The sequence below is a fragment of the Salvia splendens genome, chromosome 8 (assembly GCF_004379255.2).
Source record: "Salvia splendens isolate huo1 chromosome 8, SspV2, whole genome shotgun sequence".
Classification (NCBI taxonomy): domain Eukaryota; kingdom Viridiplantae; phylum Streptophyta; class Magnoliopsida; order Lamiales; family Lamiaceae; genus Salvia; species Salvia splendens.
The window spans coordinates 3,619,532-3,642,332 of NC_056039.1; the positions used below are offsets into that span (position 1 = coordinate 3,619,532).

The window sequence follows — 22,801 nt, forward strand, 5'->3', positions numbered from 1 at the left end:
CAAATTTACATCTGCAGAAATTACCAAAAATAATCAAATTGTGTGTGTAAACTTCTTTAAAATGCTCTAATTTAATGCGTATGGTTATGAAAAACAATAATGTGTACTTATTAAACAAATCAGACCCGACATGAAACAAACAACAACATTTATAGTCTGTAAAATTTCATCAGACGTCACGCGGTATATCAATTCTATGAGCTAATATAATTAACATGCATATTTTATTACTATAATTTAATTCTATATTGATTAACATGTCTGTTAAAATTCTTAATATCTTGTCCCACATCGGTTTGGTGATGATTCTAGCTCATCTATAAAAGTATGGATAACCCTCCCCCTTAAAGTATGGATAACTCTCCCCTTTATAAGGTCTTTTAAGGGGTGAGTGACTCATTTCTAATATGGTATCAGAGCGCGGGCCCAAGTCGATGATGGATTTATCTCTTTATCTCTTCTCTTGCCTACCCATGTGATGGAAGTCCGATATTTCGAGCACGAATGAGCACAAATAGAATCTTGCTTATATACGAAAGACGCAAACAAAGTCTAAGTAATTTGCTTAGTAAACTGATTGTGGGCGTCGTTCACTTTAAGGTAACACAGTCAGTTCTATGCAATGCTTTGCAAAAGAGAAAGAAGAATTTTACAACCCATATAGGCTTAGGCTACCTATCGTGAAAGGTTGCAATATCAGTCCGATTATTTCTAAGCCTTACTGAAATAAGATGACATTGATGTGGTATAGCACTGAACGGATCTAACAACAAGACGTGTCTTTATGCTATCTACTAAAAGACTAGGTCTTGATGAATAACTATTTCTTAATCTACATACGTTAGCACTGGGCATACGGTATTGATTATGCACTACTTTGACTTATCAAATGGTGCGGGTTTTTCGCAACCCAATAATCATGATATATTGGGTAGTAGTGATTATATCTAGCGGTGCTATGATTGCTATTATGTTGAATTGTGCGCGATGTGAGTCTCGTTTGATAATGTCCTCAAGATGAGCTTGAACAATGTTTTATTATTCGAAAACTGGTCAGTTGAATTTTAATTATTCCATGAATAATAAATAAGTGTTTCTTGCTAAGTCCACTCTTGGAATTAATAAGATGTTAATTAATTAAGTCCATAGTAGACATTAATTAATTAATGGACATTTCTATCTTAAGCGCGGGAAATAATCATTTAAACAAGGAAGCCCGGATTACTTATAATTTCGGATTTGGATGGGTAGTGCAATATTACTTCTGTAGTTGTTGTTCGTAATATTCCAATATAAGCTTATATTAAACTGTGGGTTCAATTTAATTAGTAAAAAGCTAATTGGGGGAGGTCATATCCAAAACCATCCATAGATCCCTGACTGGGCCCAATACGTAACTTAATATAAATAGGAGAATAAATGAGACAGAATTATTATTATTTTTCACATGAAATTTTCGTTCTCTTCTCTCTCTAAAGAATGAGTCGAAATTTTCAGCTCTCCTCCGTGAGAAATTTTCTATCTTCTTTATTCGAGTCCTAGTATTTTGATAAGATAAGCCCACCCTGATATCAAGATATAGTTCGAGAACCAGTCAAAAGATCTGTGGTCTAGTATTGAAGATCATCGTGGAAAGGCGCAAGCAATCGACGATTATTTGGATAATCAAATCGGTAACCCTAAACCGTAGAATTCATGTTCTATGATTTACTTTCTTTAAGAATGAATTATTTGCGTTCTAAGATGCAATTATCTATTTAACATGTGAATTGATTAATCGCATAATCGGTCAAATAGATCCTTATCTGATTTATTTGTTATGTACAAGTCTTCTGTTGTGCAAGGGGCACCAAACCCCAGCACCTAGCCCATCTATAAAAGTATGGATAACTCACCCCCTTAAAGCATGGATAACATTCCCCGCTCTGATATCATATTAGAAATGAGTCATTCAACACTTAAAAGGTCTTATAAGGGGATGGTTATCCATACTTTTATAGATGAGCTAGAATCATCATCTAGTCGATGTGGACAAGATATTAAGAATTTTAACAATGTCCATAATTGCATTGTCTTACAAATTTTGACATGTGAAACGATTTCACGCAACACTATCCTATGAGTTTAGTGGTAGGTTTTGTATAAAATGTTTTAATTCAATCATCCAATCCCTTCGTCAAAATTTTACACACTAAAGTCTTATTAACAAACACAAAAATCCGAGACAAATTAAGCAAAATTATTTATGGACAAAAATTCACATTCTAAAACAAACAAAAGTAAATCAAGAAATACTACTTAAACCCGCAATGCACAATGTCATCATTTAATAGTAAAAGTCAACAAAATAATCAGTCAAGAATGAATACATTTATACGTAATCAGAATGCGATTAGTGCGTATATATTTATTGGTGAAAACGCGTTCAGCAGTTAATGCCACATTAAAGTACACTAATTTGCCTATTTATCACCAAACAAACATAATTAATCTATATAATTGGAAGAGCAAAATAGGGTAATTAGTTAAGCATGTTAAAATAGGAGCTGTAGTACTAATAAATAAAATAACAAAATACAATTTCGACAAAAAAAACCCCACACATTTTGATCAATTTCAAGTCAATTATGTAATTTTTAAAATGAAGCATTATATTATGTTGATAGTTTTTTAATTATCCTATAATTTCATATTTAGAGGAAACTATTTATGAATTGATAAACTGAGTTATAGAGTATCCGGTGATACAATACACCTAGCAGGCCGAAATTTTTTGTCATAGCATAAATGAGATATTAATCTTATCCGTAATTTTTAAAAGTTACGAGATTAACAAGAAATTGACGTTTTTCAATAGTATGGACATTAATAAATTACCATTGCTCCCTCCTCCCTCTGCCTGTATTAGTCTATACTACACTCTCACTTCCGTTTCTGTTTTGCACCTACTATCAACGATTTCTTCACTACCTTCATTTCTCTAACTACCAATTTTTCTCTCTCTAAGCTTCTCATGCGCTCTGTTTGAGCCACAAAACCTCAACAAATGGCGGCACATGCGTTTAATCCTCGCTTCTCTATCTAGATACAAAGAGATAAAGCAGAATGGAGAAGAGACAAGGCTTCTTTTCGGCTCTGAAAGAGGAGGTGGCGCGCGGCTTATCTCCGGCGAGGTCTCTGACCCGGGTCGCTTCGCCAATGTCGGGCATTTTCCGCCGGAAGAAGGTCGGCTCGAGTAATCCTGAGCCGCCGCTGATTGCGAGATCGAGCAGCCTGAGGCCGGCTCTGGCGCCGCTGATGGAGGGCCCGGATCCGAATGGAGCGGACATTGTCGGGTCGAAGCGTGCGGGATCCGGCCTGGGGCAGTGGGTCCGGGGCCAGCTCAGCCGCAATCCTTCGCTTGCCGCCGTTAGTGAGAGTGGGGGTGGGAATAAGGCGTCTGATTTGAGGCTTCTGCTTGGGGTTATGGGTGCGCCGCTCGCGCCGGTGCACGTTAGCACCATTGATCCTTTGCCTCACCTCAGTGTTAAAGATACTCCAATTGTATCATCTATTTCTCTCTCTCTCTCGATAATCATTACTAGCTACTTTTCCTGCTTTCTCTGTGGCCAATTTTGTTTGAGATGTTTATTTCTTTTTAATGATGAAGAACAATTAGGGTTTTAGTTTCAATTTGTTTTTTTAATTAGAATGTGTTTATTCTATTAACTGAATTTATCATTATGTGCTAAGAAAATGTACCTTACAAAACACAGATTTGATTTGATTTGACTTCATAGTTTCCTGTTGAAGAAATGGTGAATAGATTTGTGTAATCAGTTAATTGTAACTTTGCAGGAGACTTGTTCAGCACAGTACATTTTGCAGCAATACACAGCAGCTTCAGGAGGGCACAAAACTCATAGCTTGATCAAGAATGCTTACACGCTGGGGAAGGTAAAGATGATTGCCTCGGAGTTCGAGAGAGCGACCAAGGTGGTGAAGAACAGGAATGCCGGGAGAGCTGCTGAGTCGGGCAGCTTCGTCCTCTGGCAGATGAACCCGGATATGTGGTACGTTGAGCTGGCAGTCGGGGGGAGCAAAGTTCACGCTGGCAGCAACGGAAAGCTCGTGTGGAGGCGCACCCCATGGCTCGGTGCACACACTGCAAAAGGCCCTGTTAGGCCCCTGCGCCGCACCCTTCAGGTCTCTGCATTTCACTCTTGTAGTTGATCCTTTAAACTTCACTGTGGTTGTAGTGATGGTTTGGTTTTTATCTGTGCAGGGGCTTGATCCGTGGACCACGGCCGCTATGTTTGTGAACGCAGTGTGCATTGGGGAGAAGAGTGTGAACGGGGACAAGTGCTTCATCCTCAAGGTCGCTGCTGATCAGCATACCCTCAAGGGGAGGAGCGAAGGGCCGGCTGAGATCATCAGGCACGTGCTGTTCGGGTACTTCAGCCAGAGGACGGGGCTGCTCGTACAGATGGAGGACTCCCATCTCACGCGAATCCAGTCCAATGGCAGGGAGGCCGTGTACTGGGAGACCACCACCAACTCGTACATGGATGACTACCGGTCTGTTGAAGGAGTCATGGTTGCTCACTCGGGCCACTCTGTTGTCACCCTTTTTAGGTTTGGGGAGACGGCGATGAGCCACACCAAGACCAGGATGGAGGAGGCATGGGCGATTGAGGAGGTGGCCTTCAATGTTCCGGGGCTCTCGGTGGAGTGCTTCATCCCACCTGCTGAGATGAGGTCGGCCGAGGAAGACATGGGAAGTGTAGTGTGGGAGGTAGAATATTGATGAAGAGTGGAAGCAGCCTGCATCAAATGTCTATATATATATATGAGTAGGCTGTTTTTGCTATACTAACACAGCCCAAGTGGTAAACAAGGTTGAGCTTGATAATGGTGATGTTTTGAGATGGAGGAAAGAATTAAGGTGTTGTAATTTTAATATATCAATATTGCAGAATGAATGAAACCCATCTTCAATATTTGCAGATTTGTTAGTTATAATTGCCCGACATAAGTTGGTTTGTTTTATTGGATTCTCTTTCAAACTTCCCAAGCTAAAGGGATGTGATGTTAGAGATTGGTAGAAGGTGACATTATTTTTCATAAGTGCAATTAATACAGGACTGAGAGGAGTATTTGCAAAAAAAAGAGTAGACTTTTTGAAGATTTGATTTGCTGACCGTTTGGGGTAGGAGACTAGGACTGATCTTTAAATTAAAATAATATGGGGTTGTGTTAGATTTAGACACATGGTTTGAGGCAAATAAACAATCTCAGTATTTAATTATGATAGTTTGTATGAATGTTCAATTGGTTCATATAAGCTCTGCCATGTGAGACTTCAGTTAAGACAAAAATATTAAGATATTTAGTTGTTGTTTTTTTGTTACGTCGCACCCTTCACAGACACAATATACTACGTTATGACTTTTAAATTATTTTTTGGCTGGGATAATTTTTTAATTATAAGTTTGATATGATATAATTGACAGAATAGATAAAGAATTGGGATAGATTTCATAGGCTCACTCACGTGCATAGTAGTTAAATATCAAAGTATAAATCAAATTTGAATATACTATAAACTAATGAGGTATGAAAGGGATTCAATTAAATATCACAACAACAAAAAAGTTCATGTGAATGCTTCATCATTCTAAACTTGTAAACCTTTTTCCTTGTTAGAATTTTCTACTAATTAGGTGGTTTTGTTTTAGTTTGTGTCCTTAAAAGGTCTATGTCTGCTTCACCCAATTTTCTAAGTTCTAATCTAACCCATTGGTCCCATTGTGAACGTGAGGAAGCTTCGTCTTTATTATTATGGAGTCCCAAAAGGTCAGACTTCCCAATAATTGAGGAAGAATATATTGTAAGATTCCACCAGCTATTTAACTACTTTAATTATTAATCTCTGTGTTATACTTATAGGGGCGTTTTCCCCATGTTCAAGTATAGATACAACACGGAGGGTCCCATAATATCTTAGATCAATTAACGTGTATTGAATCTTTGACAAAGTATTGCGTTGTTGATGGAGATTATAAGTTTGTTGAATCTTTCTACTCCTCGGTTTTGGTGTTGTCGGTTTTGCTATTTATCACAAGCAAATTCGAGTGTTCCCTAATTTCTCGTGGTATGTTGTGCAACTGTATATTGAAATAATGAAAGTATTTTTGTTCATATAGGTAATTTAGTTGATCTTCAAGAAGGGTACTTTATGTACTTATTTCGTCTTAACTAAATTGATTCGTATTCTTTTTTAAAATGTTCCAATTAAGTTGAATCGTTAAGATATTAATTTTTCAATTTTGTGTCCGAAAGAAATATCTCTACTTAGTTGGGACAGAGTAAGAGGGTGTTTTTTTTATTTGGTAACAGTTTTTTTTATATTGCAAATACGCCATCAAAGGGTTAAGGGTGTATTAGTGTGACATAATTATGGTGGTGAGGCTACGTTGCTTAATGTTGACGAGTGACTTCAAAATTGTTTCGTTCACTTTTCCATTTATCTCGTATAGTCGTACTAGAGTCCATTTTTCTCTATAATTAATACCTAATCATATTGAAGAGGTCTACAAATCTGTTAATTTTATTTATAATTTTATTATCATTGTGTGGTTATATTACTACTCGTCTACTCCTAAGAGCTTCACGTAAATATTTGACAGAGATGGTCTCCTAGAGCTTCACACAAATACTCCATCCGCCCCTCCAAAAAATATTCACTCTTTCCTTTTTAGTCCGTCCCATAACACTTTCTAATTTAGGAAAATATTTTCTCTCTAATGAGGTGAAACGCATTTTCCACTAACAATACTTTATTTACTTTTTCTCTCTACATCTCTCTTACTTTACTAATTTTACATTAAAATTCGTGCCGACTTCAAAGTGCATATTTTTTTTGGACGAAGGGAAGGGAGTATTTGACAAATGAAGATCCCATCTCCTTTACTTTTCTGTCCTATGTGTGAAAAATTGTCGGTAGAGGCAATTAAGTTGGTGTTTGGTGTATTGTATCACAATTCAACTTTACCCATTATGTTTTGATCGTACGAGCCCTTAAGCAAATCTCGAACAAATATCTGAAATCGTGAAAACCTTCAACCATGTAAATTATTATTGCGTTACATCACATAGATGGGAAAATAATATTACATGCTTTAAACTATCTCTAAAATTTAAACTGAGATGTGACCAATTAAAACACGGAAGAAGACTGATGGTTTGGCGAATTTTTGATGGTGATGAATGCAGGAAAATACAGATCTCGACACAGAGATTTACGTGGTTCGATTTACTGAGGTAAATCTACGTCCACGGGAAGAAAAGAGGGCAGAGTTGTATTGCTTGATCTGTTTTCTACAGCTTACAATACAGACTTGCTATATGATGGTTTTATCTCTAGAGAACCTCTTTAGAACTTAACCCTTTTCTATCTGATCTAAGTTCTATTTATACATTGAACTAAGATCGTGGCTTGCATCACCACTAATGATGGTTGTGGATGTCGTGGAGGTCATGGAGATCCTGCATGGGTCCACTATCTTGCATGAGATCCTGCATGAGTCCACTATCTCTGTACTTGGTCCACTATCCTGCATGAGTTGACTATCTTCCAGTTCGGTCGAATACTGAGACCGAACTGCTGAACTATTGCCGAGCAGCTTTAGCCGATCTGAGAGTAGAGCTTGACTGGTCGGCTTTTACCGAGCTGTAGGCTGGGGCCGAACTCTTTGGTAATGCCGAACTGATACTCTTCCTTGGGCTTTGGGCTGATGGGCCGTCACTGCTGTTGGGCTTGTTTAGTCCGTACCCCATCACTACCCCCCCCCGAAAAACGAAGTGAATCACTTCGGCGAAGCGAGTCACTTCGGCATTTTGATAAAGGTACGGGGGAGGCTGACGTCAGGGGACGTGCCTTGCGCGTGACTGCATTAAATGCGACAGTAAAATCCGGCCGTTGAATCCTAAAAAGGTGGGATTCGAAACGGTGCGATGATTTTGAAATCTTCTCCGAATCTGATAAATACGCCCTTTCTTCATCCTTTGAATACTTTTGCTATTGCTTCTTCTGCACTCTGTCTCTTTTGCGTAAAAATTTCCTTCTGCTTTCAAGAATTTCTTCAGAATTTCATCAGATTTTGCAAAGAGTAAGAACCATGTCTTCTTCTTCTTCTTCTGAGTTGGGTAGTGGTAGGAAAGGGGGCAAGGGGTCTTCTAGCCGGAAAGAGTCCGGGGAGAAGACTGTAGAATACTTTCACAGCGTCTTGAGTAAGGACACCGTGATATCTCTACACGAAAAATATCTTCTTCCCGGGGGGAAGGCGGTGGTTCCCGACGATGATCATAGGGCTAACGACCCGCCGGAGGGTTATGCCACCGTTTACGAAGCCTGCTTAGAATGCGGGCTTCGTTTCCCTCTTCCCCCACCTTTTGTAGAGCTTCTTGATTTTTTTCAACTCCCTTTAGGTCAGGTGACTCCGAATTCTTGGAGGCACTTGTCGGCTTTTGCTGCCGAACTCCGTAGGCTAGATAAGGATCTGTCTCTGCGGGCAATCCTTAATTTTTTCCAGTTTAAAAGGAAGGGATCTTGGTTTTACTTGATCCCCTTACAGCCTTTTAGGGCCTTCTGCAAAACCAAGTGGCCGAAATGGCAAAACCGTTTCTTTTTTTATAATAGGACTTCGGCTTCGGGCTTTCCTTGGAGAGGGCCGAAGTCCGTGATTCCCCATCCTCGGTTAGAACCGTTGGCCGAGCTCGAGGGCGAGCTCAATAAGATTCCTATGATTAGGAAACAATACTCGGAAACTGAGCTCGTCAAGGGCGACCTCGTGTTCAATATCTCGTCTTCGGACGAAGAGACTGAGGGTGAGGATTTCTTTTTTATGCCTTACTGCTTTAGCGGCGAAAACTAACCTTGTTTCCTTGTTTTTCGGTAGTGAACATATTGAATAAGCTGAGCCGCAAATCTTCGGAGTCCAAGGAGCCGGAGAGGCCGAAAACCACCAGCTCGGCGTCTGATGCCGAGAGGACTCCGAAGAGGCAAAAAACCTCTTCGGATCCGAAGAAGCCGGAGTCGACTTCGGCAAAGGGGAAGGGGAAGGCCCAGAAGCCCCCAAGAGCGTCGGAGAGAGACATCGTCATGGGGCCCCCTTCGGAAAATGTCTGTGAGCCTTTTGCATGGCCCACGGACTTCGCCGAGGTGAATTGTCTTCTTGATTCTTTGGCTTTGCTTCTTTCCTCTGTATTTTTTGTAGCCCCTCTGTTGACTTTTTGCTTTTTCCATTTTCAGAGGAACGATATGCTCTCCAAGCTCGTCGCCGTCGAACTCTCCAAAGCGTCCAACGACTATGCTGAGATGCAGAGGAAGTTGGCGGCTGCTTGTCACCGGGCCGAGCAGGCTGAGGCAAACTTTGAGAAAGCCAGAGCTGCTAGGATTTCGGCCCAGGATGAAGCTCAGTTTGCCAAAAACCAGCTCGTCATCCAGCGAGAGCAGACGAAACGGAGGGATGCTGCCGCCGTGGTTGCCCAAGGAGAGGTTCTCCGTGCTTTCGTGGAGAAACTCTTTCTGAGCAACCAATTCTCGGCCTTTGTCGGTGATCTTCTGAAACTGATGACCGATAAAGCCGAGCAGGGGCCTGAAGTCGTCCTGCCGCTGTACGGCCGGGAGATAGCAGCTCGGCTCCAGAGTCTGCCGGTGCTTGAGGAGCTTGCTTTGTCCTCGGTCCTGCTTTCTGCGGACCAAGTTCGTAGTTGCCGAGCTGACCGCGATGAGAATATGGAGGCTATCTTTGCCTCCATAGGGTCAGTTTCACCCGCTCCAATTTTCCACGGAGAGGGTGAGACCGAGCAGCTTGAGCAGCTGGTCGGTGATGAGCAGGCCGAGCAGGAGGCTCAGCAGATCGGCTATGGGGGCGCCGAGCAGGCTGGGGGGAGCAAGGAGGCCGAGGCTGAAGCTGAGGCAGACAAGGAAAAGGAAGCTGAACCTCACCGAGGAGCCGGAGACGAAGCTGGCGGAGTATGATTTCGTCTCCCTTCTCCTAGTTTAGTTTCTTCATTCTTGTAAGATGGCCTTGAAGCCCTCCTTGTGTAAAAAAATTTTTCCTTATGTATGAAAAAATTCTTCTGTCTACCCTTGTGTCTTCGTATAGCTTTTCGTACTCTCTTACTCCTGTTGTGGTTTACTACCTGCTCGGTAAGCTGAAATGCCGAACTGACGTAGCTGCTTTGTATTCTTAACTCTCAAGGAGCTGGAGGTACTTCACTGGAAGCGGCTGTACTCTTCGGCTTTAGACGAAGCTGAGAAAAGAGCTATAGCTGACCAGATGAAGAATGACGAACTCTTGGCTCGTTCAATGAAGCTGGAGGCCGATAATAAGGACTTAGAGTCCGAAAAGAAGGATCTGGAGGCCGAGCTGAACACTGCCGTCGCTGAGAGGACTGCGTATGAGGATTTCATCTGCAGGCGTGGGGGAATGACCATCTCTGAAGTTCAGGAACGAGTTGACGAACTGTGGGAGGAATATCATGTACTCCGGAGGAACAATGCGCTGGAGAGCTCGGCTTGCCAACAAGTCGTGAAATCATTGCGGCGCTGGGCTTCTCGGTACGACATAGTTCTTTCCCGGCGTCCCTCAATTGAGAGATTCCTCAGGCATTTCCCGCCAACAGATGCTAGTACTCCAGCTCAAACCTCTGATTCACTTGCTCAAAACCCTACTCCAAGTCAGCAACGAACTCAGGGACAACCAGAGACGTCAAGTCGAGGACGGACTGAAGTTCGCAGAGGAGCTGTGGTTATGAGTGAGCAAGATCAACAAATGCTTCGTGAAGAGACTCTTCGCCGCCGAGGTGCTAGAGCTTCTCGGGCTCAGGGAAGAGGCGGCAGGTCGATCAGAGCATCTCGTCAACCTGCTTATTCTTCAGCTGCCCGGAACGCCCGAGCTCGGCTTCATGGGGATTTTGTGAATAGGTGGCTCAACTTTAGCAACCCTGGACAGTAGAATAGTCCTTTGTAATAGCGTAACGCCATTTTGTAGGGTAGCGGAGTTGTATGCCGAACAAGATTTGAAAAAATGAAATTTTGTTTTCGCTTCTAACACTGTGTATTTACAGCTTAGCGAAAAAATTTCATCGTACTTGTCCTCGGTCTTATGAAGTAAACTTCTTTGACCGGACTTTGTCCTTGGTCTTATGAAATAAACTTCTTTGACCGGACTCGTCTTTGGTCTGATGAAATAAACATCTTTGACCGGACTCGTCTTTGGTCTGATGAAATAAACATCTTTGACCGGACTCGTCTTTGGTCTGATGAAATAAACATCTTTGACCGGACTAAGCTTGTGTCTTAATTTGGCGAGTTTTATCGCTTGGATCGGACTTTCCCTTGTCCTAATTCGGCGAGTTTTATCGCGTGGATCGGACTATCCATTTGTTGCAGTTCGTTTCAGACGAACTGCTTGTTTTTTAAGCCGAATTGTGGTCTTGTATCTTCTTCAGAAGCTTGGACTCACAATCGTTGGCTTATTGTTGCAGTTCGTTTCAGACGAACTGCTTGTTTCTTAAGCCGAATTGTGGTCTTGTATCCTCTTTAGAAGCTTGGACTCACAATCGTAGGCTTATATATGTTCTAAAAAGGGGATCAGCCTTCGAAGAACAAGATACCTCAGCAACATTTGTAAGAGACGACACGCACATAGACAAAACACACCTAGACAAATAAAAAGCACATAGAGACAAAAACGCACATAGCCTTAGGACCGAACTAGACACAAGACTGACAGACCGGACTGTCTCTTACAAATGGAACTTTTTGAGGTTGGAAACGTACCATGTTCGGGGTACTTGTGCTCCTGACACGTGAGTCAATTTGTAAGACCCTTTGCCGAGGACTTCTGACACCCGATATGGACCTTCCCATGTGGGTTCGAGTTCGCCCAGCTTTTCTGCTCGGCTTACTTCGTTGTTTCTCAAGACGAGATCTCCCACTTGAAATTGCAGCTTTTTCACCCTTTGGTTATAATACCGGGCTACTTGCTCCTTGTACTTGGCTGCTTTTATGCAGGCCAATTCTCTTCTTTCTTCGGCCAGATCTAGTTCGGCTCTCAGTCCGTCATCATTCATTTCTGAGGAGAAATTTAGAGTTCGGGGACTGGGTATGCCGATCTCAACCGGAATCACGGCTTCAGTCCGTTTGCTTGTGGGTGGGAGACCGAGCTTTTAAACCTCTGCTCTATGACTTCAGAGACGATTTAGTCTTCCCGGCAGGGAGAGCGTCAATAGTTAGGATTACTCCATCATATTGCGGCTCGTTATCGTCTTCGGGATCCTGTTGCCTTTTCGGATCCTGAGGAGCGCAGTTCGCACCTCCCTGCTTTTTGTTCTTTTTCGGCTGCTTGCTTTGGTATTTTTTTAACGTCCCTGCTTTCACAAGGGCATCAATACCTGCAGCCAAATGTCGGCACTCCTCGGTATCGTGACCGTAGTCTTGATGGAAGGAGCAATATTGATCCTGAGGTCGGCGCGCGGCCGATTTCGTCATCCGCCTTGGCTTTTCGAACATATCGGAATGCAGTTCGAAAATTTCCGCTCTTGACTTGTTCAATGGTACGAACTGAGCGGGCGGCTTCTCAGGATTGAGACGTGGCCCCAATCGGTCTTGCACCGGAGTCCTTTGAATCCTTTCAAAAGGAGTTCGGCGAGGATGTCCCTGATCGCCAAAAGGAGTTCGGCGAGGATGTCCCTGATCGCTATGATCGGGCTTCCTCCTGTCTCCTCGGGATGAGCTGTCTAAAGACCGTTTGCGACGGTCTGCCTCATCGGCACGGGAGAACTGGTCCGCAATGTCCCACATCTCTTGAGCTGTTTGCGGACTGCATTCCACGAGCTTTCTGTAGAGAGCTCCGGGCAGGATTCCATTTTGGAATGCCGAAATGACAAGTAGATCGTTGAGATCATCTACTTGTAGGCATTCCTTGTGGAATCTCGTCATGAAGTCGCTGATCTTTTCGTCGCGACCTTGACGTATAGAAAGCAGCTGAGCCGAAGTGATCCGGGCTTCCGCTTTCTGAAAGAACCTCCTGTGGAAAGCATCCATTAGATCTCGGTAAGATCTAATGCTGCCTTGGGGGAGGCTATCGAACCACCTTCTTGCGTTCCCGATAAGCAGCTCGGGAAACAGCTTGCACATATGGACCTCATTGAGACCCTGGTTCGCCATGTTATACTGATAGCGTCCCAAGAAATCATGAGGATCCACTAACCCGTCATAAGTCATCGACGGAGTTCGGTAGTTCTGTGGCAAGGGAGTTCGGGTGATATCGTCCGAGAACGGAGTCTTCAATGCTCCGTACATGGCGAACCCGACATCTCTTCGGTATGGAGGAGATGGAGATCTCCTGTGATTCCGGTACCGAGGAGGAACAGGAACATGTCGGGGTTGAGGATTCTTCTTCCTGGAAGACACGGCACTACTGCGGTAGTGACTTTCATGTCTGGATGAGGAAGGAGAATCCACCGTTTTCGTCTTCGGCTCTTGGCTCTTTTGCAGGAAGGCTAAGAACTCATCCTGCTTCTCAGCCAAGAACAGCTTGACAGCCTCATTCAAATCAGGCTGCTGGGAAGACTCGGTGTGTGGACCTTTTGAGCGGCTTGTTCCTTCATCGTGAAAACTAGAAGTAGCTGTCTCCCGAGGCTGTTTTCCGGACCTGCGGGCTGGACCAGCTTTCTCATGGTTTTCACGAACGGTATTACGGGTAGTGTGTGATCTGGTATGCATTTTTTTGGGGTGGAAAAAGGGTCAAAAATTCGCTTTATCACAAATTTGGTTCTCTGTTTCCCACAGACGGCGCCAGTGATGGTTTGGCGAATTTTTGATGGTGATGAATGCAGGAAAATACAGATCTCGACACAGAGATTTACGTGGTTCGATTTACTGAGGTAAATCTACGTCCACGGGAAGAAAAGAGGGCAGAGTTGTATTGCTTGATCTGTTTTCTACAGCTTACAATACAGACTTGCTATATGATGGTTTTATCTCTAGAGAACCTCTTTAGAACTTAACCCTTTTCTATCTGATCTAAGTTCTATTTATACATTGAACTAAGATCGTGGCTTGCATCACCACTAATGATGGTTGTGGATGTCGTGGAGGTCATGGAGATCCTGCATGGGTCCACTATCTTGCATGAGATCCTGCATGAGTCCACTATCTCTGTACTTGGTCCACTATCCTGCATGAGTTGACTATCTTCCAGTTCGGTCGAATACTGAGACCGAACTGCTGAACTATTGCCGAGCAGCTTTAGCCGATCTGAGAGTAGAGCTTGACTGGTCGGCTTTTACCGAGCTGTAGGCTGGGGCCGAACTCTTTGGTAATGCCGAACTGATACTCTTCCTTGGGCTTTGGGCTGATGGGCCGTCACTGCTGTTGGGCTTGTTTAGTCCGTACCCCATCAAAGACACATGATATTGATGTCAACAAAAAGATGGAAACTAAGTAACGAGGAATAAGAATTGAGATACAAAATTCTAGTAATAAATATTTTATCATAAAATGATTGTGAATTCATGAATTAATATTAGGCCCATTAATAAATTAGAAGTAAAATATAGACGACAAGCTATTGGACCAGGGCCCATCTATCAACGTAAACTGCTAACTACCTATAGACAGTATTTTATTATTTTATTATATTTATTTTGTCAAACTATGCATCCTTTTTTTTCGCAGTTAAGAGGAGTGAAATATACACATTGGATATTTTTTTATTTTATAAAACTAGTAATTAGTCTATAGATCTACTATATTATCCATGTGAATTTACGTTTAAATATGAATGGGGAAAATTCATCAAAAACAATATAAGCAATAATAAAATCAATTTAAATGATAATGGAGGCAATGTTGTTATCATCATTTTACTATATTAATTTGAATTATATTATTCGGCTTTTGCTTAAAAAATGATTAAAACAAAACGATTTGAAAAATGGAACCGGATAAGGAAGCTGGACAGGTCGTCCGGGTTCGGGTTCGGGTTCGGGTTCGGGTCCCCAATCAATTTGTATCTGAGATAAACTCCAACCGAAACCCTTTTGCCACACTCTTTTGAAGTCTTATCTTCTTCAGTCGCAGTCGTTTCAAAACTTGGAATATCGGTGGCTGAATATCGAAATCTACAAAATGGCGGTGTCTTCGGGCGTCTTCTCGAGTGTTTTCGTGGCTCAACCGGCGTCGTTCGTCAACCCTTCTCCCGTCGCCGTCGTCATGCGCGCGCCGGCTAAGCTTCCACTGCGCTCGCTTTCTATCACCGCGGCGTCGAAACAGGCGACGGAGACGGAGACTGAGACGAAGAAGCGGGAGCCGAGGGGAATTATGAAGCCGCGGAGAGTGTCGCCGGAAATGCAGGCGTTCCTCGGCGGCGTGGCTGAGATTCCCCGCACTCAAGCACTTAAAGAGATTTGGGCTTACATCAAGGCGCAAAACCTTCAGGTATATCTATGGATTAAACCACTACTATTTCTGAACTTTCTCTAATTCTGTTAATCAAAGTTTATCTTATCTCTTAGTATTCGGTATTGATGTTGATAGAGTGGAGTATTCTACAAACATTAGTAATCTGTTTCTGTGTGTGTGTTTTATAGTGATTGTAAGATATGTATTTGTTGCTAATCTTCATATAATATGCATTTTAGAGTGAAGTATATGTATATGCTAATGTGCTTGTTGAATTAAATCTGGCATTAAGCTTTAATGTCTGTTGTGTTGGTTATCCGTGTGAAGGGGCTTCTGTTTTGTTTCCCCAGTTTGTGCTTAACTATTGATATTATGCACATGATTTGATTCTCTCATGTTGTTCTTATGATTTCTATATTTAGATATTCAACCACCATGCTCAAAAGTTTTATAGTTGTTGACAAATGTAAATTATGTGATGTAATATCATCATCACATTCACATATTGTGTGTTGTGTTGCAAGTAGTAGTTGTTGTGGTGGTTCTTGGAGAAATTTCACACACGACTCGCCATTGCAAGGCGTGTTTACCTTTGAAAGTGTGGGCTGAAGCTGGCAGAGAAACTTCTTATGTTGACCTTTGCTTTATTACCAACTGTTTTCTGTTCTGTGTTTGTCTGCTCATATGGATGTCAAACTACATCCATTAAAACAATACTTGCTCAATAGCCTCAATTAGGTGGCTATGCTACTAGTTGGCTTTGGGTTTCTGGGGCTGGCTTGGTTATTTTGTGCACTTAAGGGAGGGGGAGTCTTGTATGAGGCGTCTTACTTCAAACTCCATCACACAAGTAGCACAAGTTTTTTGCTACTTGGTTGTGTTAAGCTATAGGATGTATCCGATGTACAAGGGCAATAGTTAACTCTGGTCAATATATATTGTTAAAGAACTCAAAAGGTTTGTTGAGCTTAAATTATACTCTAAGCTATCAAAATTACGTTTTTATTGATTATTTTGTGTGACAGCCATAAATTGTGTATTTTGTACTAAAAGAGGGGAGACTTGCGTTTGAACTTCTCAAGTCTGATGTGATTGGCTTGATTTTATATGTAAGTTAGTGTCTTTGCACCGCATTGGAGGATGTTTAATTGAGGGTTTCCAGAATATGAATCAGATTGTTGAAAATGGAGTGCTAACTGAATGTGAACCCCTATATTTTTGCTTATAAAAGAATTCCCCATCAAGTGTTTCTTACATATACTAGCCAATAACTGACTCTGTGTTTCTCATGATTTTAGGACCCGGCCAACAAGAAGGTGATCATCTGTGACGAGAACCTGAAAACGATTTTCGCTGGGAAGGATCGCGTTGGGTTCCTTGAGATTGCCGGGTTGATCAGCCCTCACTTTCTCAAGTGAGGAGGCACTCATGCATCTTACTAGTAGAGAACCCCCTTCTGTAAATCAAGTGTTATGTTGGTTGATGTTATTGTACTAGGAAACACTAGCAAACACAAGCTCTTATTTTACACTAGATCCTTACGCCTAGTGGTGTAATTTTGCCTTTTGGATCATGCAAACGTCTGAATTCTTGATATTTCAAGCTTTTGCCGTTCATCTTTCATTCTATGATTTGTGTTGTTTATGTTTGCTGTGGAAAGAAACGGTGAATGGTGAAACTAGTTTCTATAAATAGACTTTTTGTTGCAGATTGGAAAAGAAAACATAAACTGAATGCAGCATTTCAAATTACATAGGATTTTGATTTCTACTAGAGTGTTAGAGCTTGGACAGCAGCAGTGCCAGTTCCTCGTCGGAAACCTTAACGTCGACGCATGTCCGAGTTGAGGCAGCTAGCCTTGCAGCTAGTTGATGCTTACACTAAAAGTAGTAAGAATTTGTAAGCTACTCTGAACTAGTAGCACAAGTAATAGTAGAGAAACAATGTAGATACTCACACACAGCTCTTCCCCTCTGTTGATAACATCATAGAAGAATGAATAGCAACTACAATAGTGTTCCGGGAAGCAAAGATATTCCTCTTTTTTCCTCGATTCTCCTACAACCTGAAAATAACACACAGTTGCTAAAAATGCGAGTTAACTTATACTCCTTGCCGTCTAATAATAAGTGTCTCATTTTCCTTTACAGTTTGCCCGCCATTACATGTCCCATTTACTTTTTTACTATGCCTCGCATTCTACTAAGTCACGTCACTAACCTTCAGCTAAGTTCGTACATATATAATGCTTTACATTATTTTAACCCCGTATCGAGCCAAAGAGGGACACATTGTCAAAATATGGCTATTAGTGACAAATATACAGCATGAACAATGCCTAAAGTCAGATAGATATTGTTGGCCTAAATCGTAATCATCAACAGCTAACAATAAAAGGCCCCAACGTATTCACACAAGAGAGATAGAGAGAGCTAACCTGAAAGATGGATCGGCCACTGGACTGACCAGAAATCCTCTTTACTCCGCCTTGATCAAAAATCCTGGTTGCTCTCTCAAAATTCTTACCGAATATAAAATTCAATCTGTAGGAATCAAATCGAATACCCAAATAAATGAGCCACAAAGAATTAATTGATGAAAGTGAAGCAGCAATACTGATGATTTGGCGAATTTTTGATGGTGATGAATGCAGGAAAATGCAGATCACGACACAGAGATTTACGTGGTTCGATTTACTGAGGTAAATCTACGTCCACGGGAAGAAAAGAGGGCAGAGTTGTATTGCTTGATCTGTTTTCTACAGCTTACAATACAGACTTGCTATTTGATATTTGATCTCTAGAGAACTTTTTTCTTGTCTATCAGATCTAAGTTCTATTTATATATTGAACTAAGATCGTGGCTTGCATCGCCACCCTAAGTCGTGGATGTCGTGTAGGTCATGGCCTAAGATCGTGGATGTAGCGTAGGTCATGGCCTACGATCGTGGCCTGAGTTGACACCACGTGGTAGTGGGTGTGTTGGAAGTTGTGGAAATCCTGCATGAGTCCACTATCTCTGTACTTGGTCCACTATCCTGCATGAGTTGACTATCTTCCAGTTCGGTCGAATACTGAGACCGAACTGCTGAACTATTGCCGAGCAGCTTTAGCCGATCTGAGAGTAGAGCTTGACTGGTCGGCTTTTACCGAGCTGTAGGCTGGGGCCGAACTCTTTGGTAATGCCGAACTGATACTCTTCCTTGGGCTTTGGGCTGATGGGCCGTCACTGCTGTTGGGCTTGTTTAGTCCGTACCCCATCAAATACCAATACCCACGTTGATAGCTGATCATCGCTCACTGTTGAACAATTATAACCAAAAATGTCATAAAAATATAATGGAAACAGTTAACGAAGGGACTAACAAATTTGATCGATTGAACTAGTTTTTGAACCTGAATGAGTTGCTTCAATATCTTGCCAAATAGATTCCGCTACCAAATTAGAAATGCTCATCTCCTATTTTCGCCACCAAATTCTCTGGAAAACAGTTTTAGAATTGAGTTTGCAACGAAAAAGAATTGGGACGTTTTAATGTTTTAAAAAAAGAGCTTTGGGCCTTAACTTCACTATATTGGGCCATTTGGGCCGTAAGAAACAAGTTGTGGTGCACTGGGCCCCTAAACTATATATATCGATTATATTTTCCACAACGTTCGAATTTCAAACACTTTATATATGAATTTATAAATTTTTAGTAAAAATGATCAATAACCTTGGCAATGGCAATATATACGATATTTATCCTTGAAATTATCGACGAGTTTACATTCCTTCGAAACCAATTTCTTAAATATTAATGTAGTATATGGATCATGGATGTAATCATATTTTACACTCTCTTAATCTCTTTTTCGTCGTGGAAACTAAGGTTCTTTGCAACTTGCAAGGAAAAAAAAAAGTAAATCTGAATTCTGATGTAGGAGTATATACTAATTTTAATACCAAGGATCATATGAGATGTTGTACATCAAGTACCAGTTTGTACTCTCAACTAAATAGAAAGAGCATGTCTACTTAGAACTGTGGGGACATCCATTAGTTAAGTAAACATGAGTTATTAGTAGGATGATAATTAGTATTAATTATATGATGATGGATCTTGCTTATGATGATGATCAACATCAACTCCATCAATTGCCCTTAACCAGAAGGTACAATCAAGCGAAGCAGCGCCGCATGGGATATCATCCATCACCCGCTCTTGTCCCCTCGGAAAATATATTCCGGTGCGTGGGTCCGGCATCCACCACCCCGTCCTCTGCCCCTCCTCCGCTTGTTTTTCCGCGGTTTTTCCCTTACACGGCCTTGCCAAACTGCTCATGCACCGCACTCCCGGTCTAGTTAATAAACACCAAACAAATGAATTAAATTGCTAATATAATTTAAGATTAACCCGTCGATAATATTATTTACTGATCTATTAATGACCATTACCAATCGATATTTATGTCGATAAATCATGTCTTTTTTGTAGCGAATGATAGGAATCAGTGGTAAATTCTTGATATAATTTTTGGAAATAGATACATTGAGTGGTAATGGTTTGCACGAGGGAGGGTGAAGAGTTTCGTTTTACTTGCAATTTTGCAATATTAACTTTTCAAAAAATTACCAAAATGAATTCGTTTTGAAGTCTTCTTTTCTCAAAATATATATGCAAATAGAGGAGTCATTTTCGACCTGACCCTAACGAAAAATTAAGCCCTTTCGACACCACCGGTCGGAATGTAGCAATTAATCAAAGGAAATTCTGCCTAAGTATCTTTGTTTATGAAAAGAAAAAAGTTTATAACATCAAAAAATGGAGTTTATGAAATACTAGTAAAATGTACTTACAATGGGAATGGCTTGATTATGAGCATCATGTTGTTGATTCCTGCGGTCACGCCCATGCCTTAATTTATATAAATATAAATTTTGCTCTTCACTCTAATTTGATTATAATATAATGTAACAACCCATGTGAGCTTATATATAAGAGTGTGAGAGTGTGTGGAGGCATTAATCATGCATAAATGCCTTCATACAAATTAAACAGAATAAGTTCTGTTGTCATACTTCTGGTGAAGGTTTCCAAGATGCAAAACCACTTTTCACATTGTCACTTTCAGTAAAACATGATTCGATATTGATCGACCAATCTGTGGTCCTAAACTCACATTTCATTTATCTTCACTCTTTATTTTATTCTTCGTAATTTCAATCATTTTTAAAAAATCTATTTTTAATTTAAATACTTATTTTTTTGGGGTCGAATGATTAACACTAGTATTCATTAAGAAATAAAAAAAACAAATTAGATTTAAGAGATTACATAAGGAGTAGTATTCTACTATACAATTATACCCCGTGTTACTAATCAAGCAACAAACAAGAAAAAAATTGCTTTTAACTACCTTTGTTTAAAAGAAAAATAATGTGATTTTTAGTACAGTAGCTATATACTAGTATATGAATTGTCATATTCCTTTCTTGTACGGTTCATACAGAATACAAAGCACATTACTTATACAGTTCTATTCATGGTAATATTCTGGTGAATTATTAGAAAAAAATTATATTTCAAGCTGCTTTGGAATAATCTGAAAAGCAAAAAGGAAATCCCAAGAAAACTATGTTAAATATTTGGCCGGCATCTCGATAATAAATTTAATCAATCATGAGTCAAAATCCAGTCCAGTTGAAGGAGTTAATTAAACAAGTTTTGTAAAAAATTCAAGTTGCATTGACAGTTTTTATTGAAAAAATAGCATACTTTCTTCTTCATAATACTTTTACAAATTATTATTAATATTACACCAAATTATTTCTTCATGAACAATGCACCCATACACTTATTATTATTAGAGTAAAATAAATTAATTGTAAGAGAAGTCGGCAAATTAGAAAACAACAAAAAAAAGTTGGCAAATAAGAAAGTACAGATCAATATATCGGCGCCACGTGTCGCATGAGAGTTGGTTGTGGCCAAACTACCAAACACTCTGGCATGGTTCTAGATGTTCAACGTTGACGGTGGCTTACTTGCCCACTCGCGGCATTAGGTAAGTTATACCCCGATCATACATCAAATTTAATTTATTTTTATGTAATATCTTTTTCAATTATACTGCAAATTCAATTTTATTTTTGTATTTATAGAGCAGCACCAAATATGAGTGTATATTGTAGCTACTACAAAAATTTTATGTGACATATACTAAAAAAATGATATACTCCCTTCATCATTCTATAATAGTAGACTCATCCTTTTCGGCACGGAGATTAAGAAAGAGATACTGACTGAAGAGATAATAAAGTAGGAAAAAGAGAAAAGTAGAGAGAATAAAGTAAGAGAGAGAAAAATGTTATTTTTTGCTAAATAGGGAAGTGACTCTACTATAATGAAACGTCCCAAAATGAAAAAAATGATTCTACTACTATGAAACAGAGAGAGTAAAATTTGAATTTGATGTAAATGGTTGTAGTAAAATTACTATTTTGTGTGATATATACTCAAAAATGAGTTTGAGTTTGATGTAGATAATTGATGATGACCTTATTCTCTCGTCCTACAAAATTACTTCATTCGTCCCACATTAGGAGTCACTTTGACTTTTTTGCACTCGTTTTATAAAAATGATAGTAGTAAATAGTTAAAGTGGAAAAATGTTAAAGTAAGAGAGAAAATAATGTAGAAAATGAGGAGTAGAATTTTTGAGACATTACAAATTTTAATAATTGGTATAGTATGAGAGATATAGAATAAGAAAACTATTGGAGTATTATTAGTTAATAATGAGACCCATCTTATTGGAGGGAAAAAAGTTACCAAGAATATAAATGTTATTTTTAGGGAATATACTAAAATGGAAAAAATATTTATTTTTATGGAAAATGGTAAATATAACAATAGTAAAATAATATCATATGTACATGAACTCACTACTCATGCATGTCTTTACTTGTTGCAAACATCCTCTCTCGCCGCCTCCTGTACCCTGGCTATCTTCAGGTTCTTCACCCAACCCGATGACTTTGTTGATACCTGATATCTCGGGTGCAGGTATACTCAGCAGTCAACTCATTCCACATTTTTTTACACCTTACTCGCACCATTTCGTTCTACATACTTTTACAAAATTTCTTATGTAAAATGTCCAATATGATTATGGAGCATTTAATTTAGCCTGCAGAACCAACAATCAATCATAAAATTAACTCAAGATTTTGATTTTATTCGGAACGAATAGGGGTAAGCAAAAAAACCGGAAACCGAATATCCGAACCGAACCAAACCGAAATTTTGAAATTCGGTTCGGTTATTTCGGTTTTTCGGTTCGGTTCGGTTTTGAAAATATA

The 22,801-nt window shown here is 40.3% G+C and overlaps 3 protein-coding genes across 3 annotated transcripts; 2 read left to right on the forward strand and 1 right to left on the reverse strand.

Moving 5' to 3' along the window:
• Positions 1-2,901: 2,901 nt before the first annotated feature.
• LOC121743096 lies at positions 2,902-4,979 on the forward strand. Its single transcript, XM_042136285.1, has 3 exons — positions 2,902-3,543; positions 3,838-4,185; positions 4,265-4,979. Exons 1-3 carry the CDS (start codon positions 3,106-3,108, stop codon positions 4,784-4,786), a joined length of 1,308 nt encoding a protein of 435 aa, XP_041992219.1. The 5' UTR covers positions 2,902-3,105; the 3' UTR covers positions 4,787-4,979.
• Positions 4,980-15,108: 10,129 nt separating this feature from the next.
• LOC121742988 (upstream activation factor subunit spp27-like) lies at positions 15,109-17,080 on the forward strand. Its single transcript, XM_042136152.1, has 2 exons — positions 15,109-15,493; positions 16,756-17,080. The coding sequence occupies exons 1-2, from the start codon at positions 15,185-15,187 to the stop codon at positions 16,873-16,875; spliced, it is 429 nt and encodes a 142-aa protein (XP_041992086.1). The 5' UTR covers positions 15,109-15,184; the 3' UTR covers positions 16,876-17,080.
• Positions 17,081-17,235: 155 nt separating this feature from the next.
• On the reverse strand, positions 17,236-20,412 carry LOC121743860 (zinc finger SWIM domain-containing protein 7-like). Its single transcript, XM_042137242.1, has 6 exons — positions 20,297-20,412; positions 18,853-19,797; positions 18,735-18,756; positions 17,895-18,000; positions 17,415-17,522; positions 17,236-17,337 (listed from the first exon to the last, which is right to left on the reverse strand). The coding sequence occupies exons 2-6, from the start codon at positions 18,911-18,913 to the stop codon at positions 17,236-17,238; spliced, it is 399 nt and encodes a 132-aa protein (XP_041993176.1). The 5' UTR covers positions 18,914-19,797; positions 20,297-20,412.
• Positions 20,413-22,801: the final 2,389 nt, after the last annotated feature.

Bases quoted from the DNA above. Each gene is read 5' to 3' on its own strand.
- LOC121743860 (XM_042137242.1), bottom strand. From the start codon at position 18,913: ATGAGCATTTCTAATTTGGTAGCGGAATCTATTTGGCAAGATATTGAA. The intron at 18,001-18,734 runs GTGGGTATTGGT...TGATTCCTACAG, and splicing joins AGCGATGATCAGCTATCAAC to ATTGAATTTTATATTCGGTA. The intron at 17,523-17,894 runs GTTAGCTCTCTC...TGTTATTTTCAG, and splicing joins GTGGCCGATCCATCTTTCAG to GTTGTAGGAGAATCGAGGAA.
- LOC121742988 (XM_042136152.1), top strand. From the start codon at position 15,185: ATGGCGGTGTCTTCGGGCGTCTTCTCGAGTGTTTTCGTGGCTCAACCG. The intron at 15,494-16,755 runs GTATATCTATGG...TCATGATTTTAG, and splicing joins TCAAGGCGCAAAACCTTCAG to GACCCGGCCAACAAGAAGGT.
- LOC121743096 (XM_042136285.1), top strand. From the start codon at position 3,106: ATGGAGAAGAGACAAGGCTTCTTTTCGGCTCTGAAAGAGGAGGTGGCG. The intron at 3,544-3,837 runs GTATCATCTATT...GTAACTTTGCAG, and splicing joins GTGTTAAAGATACTCCAATT to GAGACTTGTTCAGCACAGTA. The intron at 4,186-4,264 runs GTCTCTGCATTT...TTATCTGTGCAG, and splicing joins CCCTGCGCCGCACCCTTCAG to GGGCTTGATCCGTGGACCAC.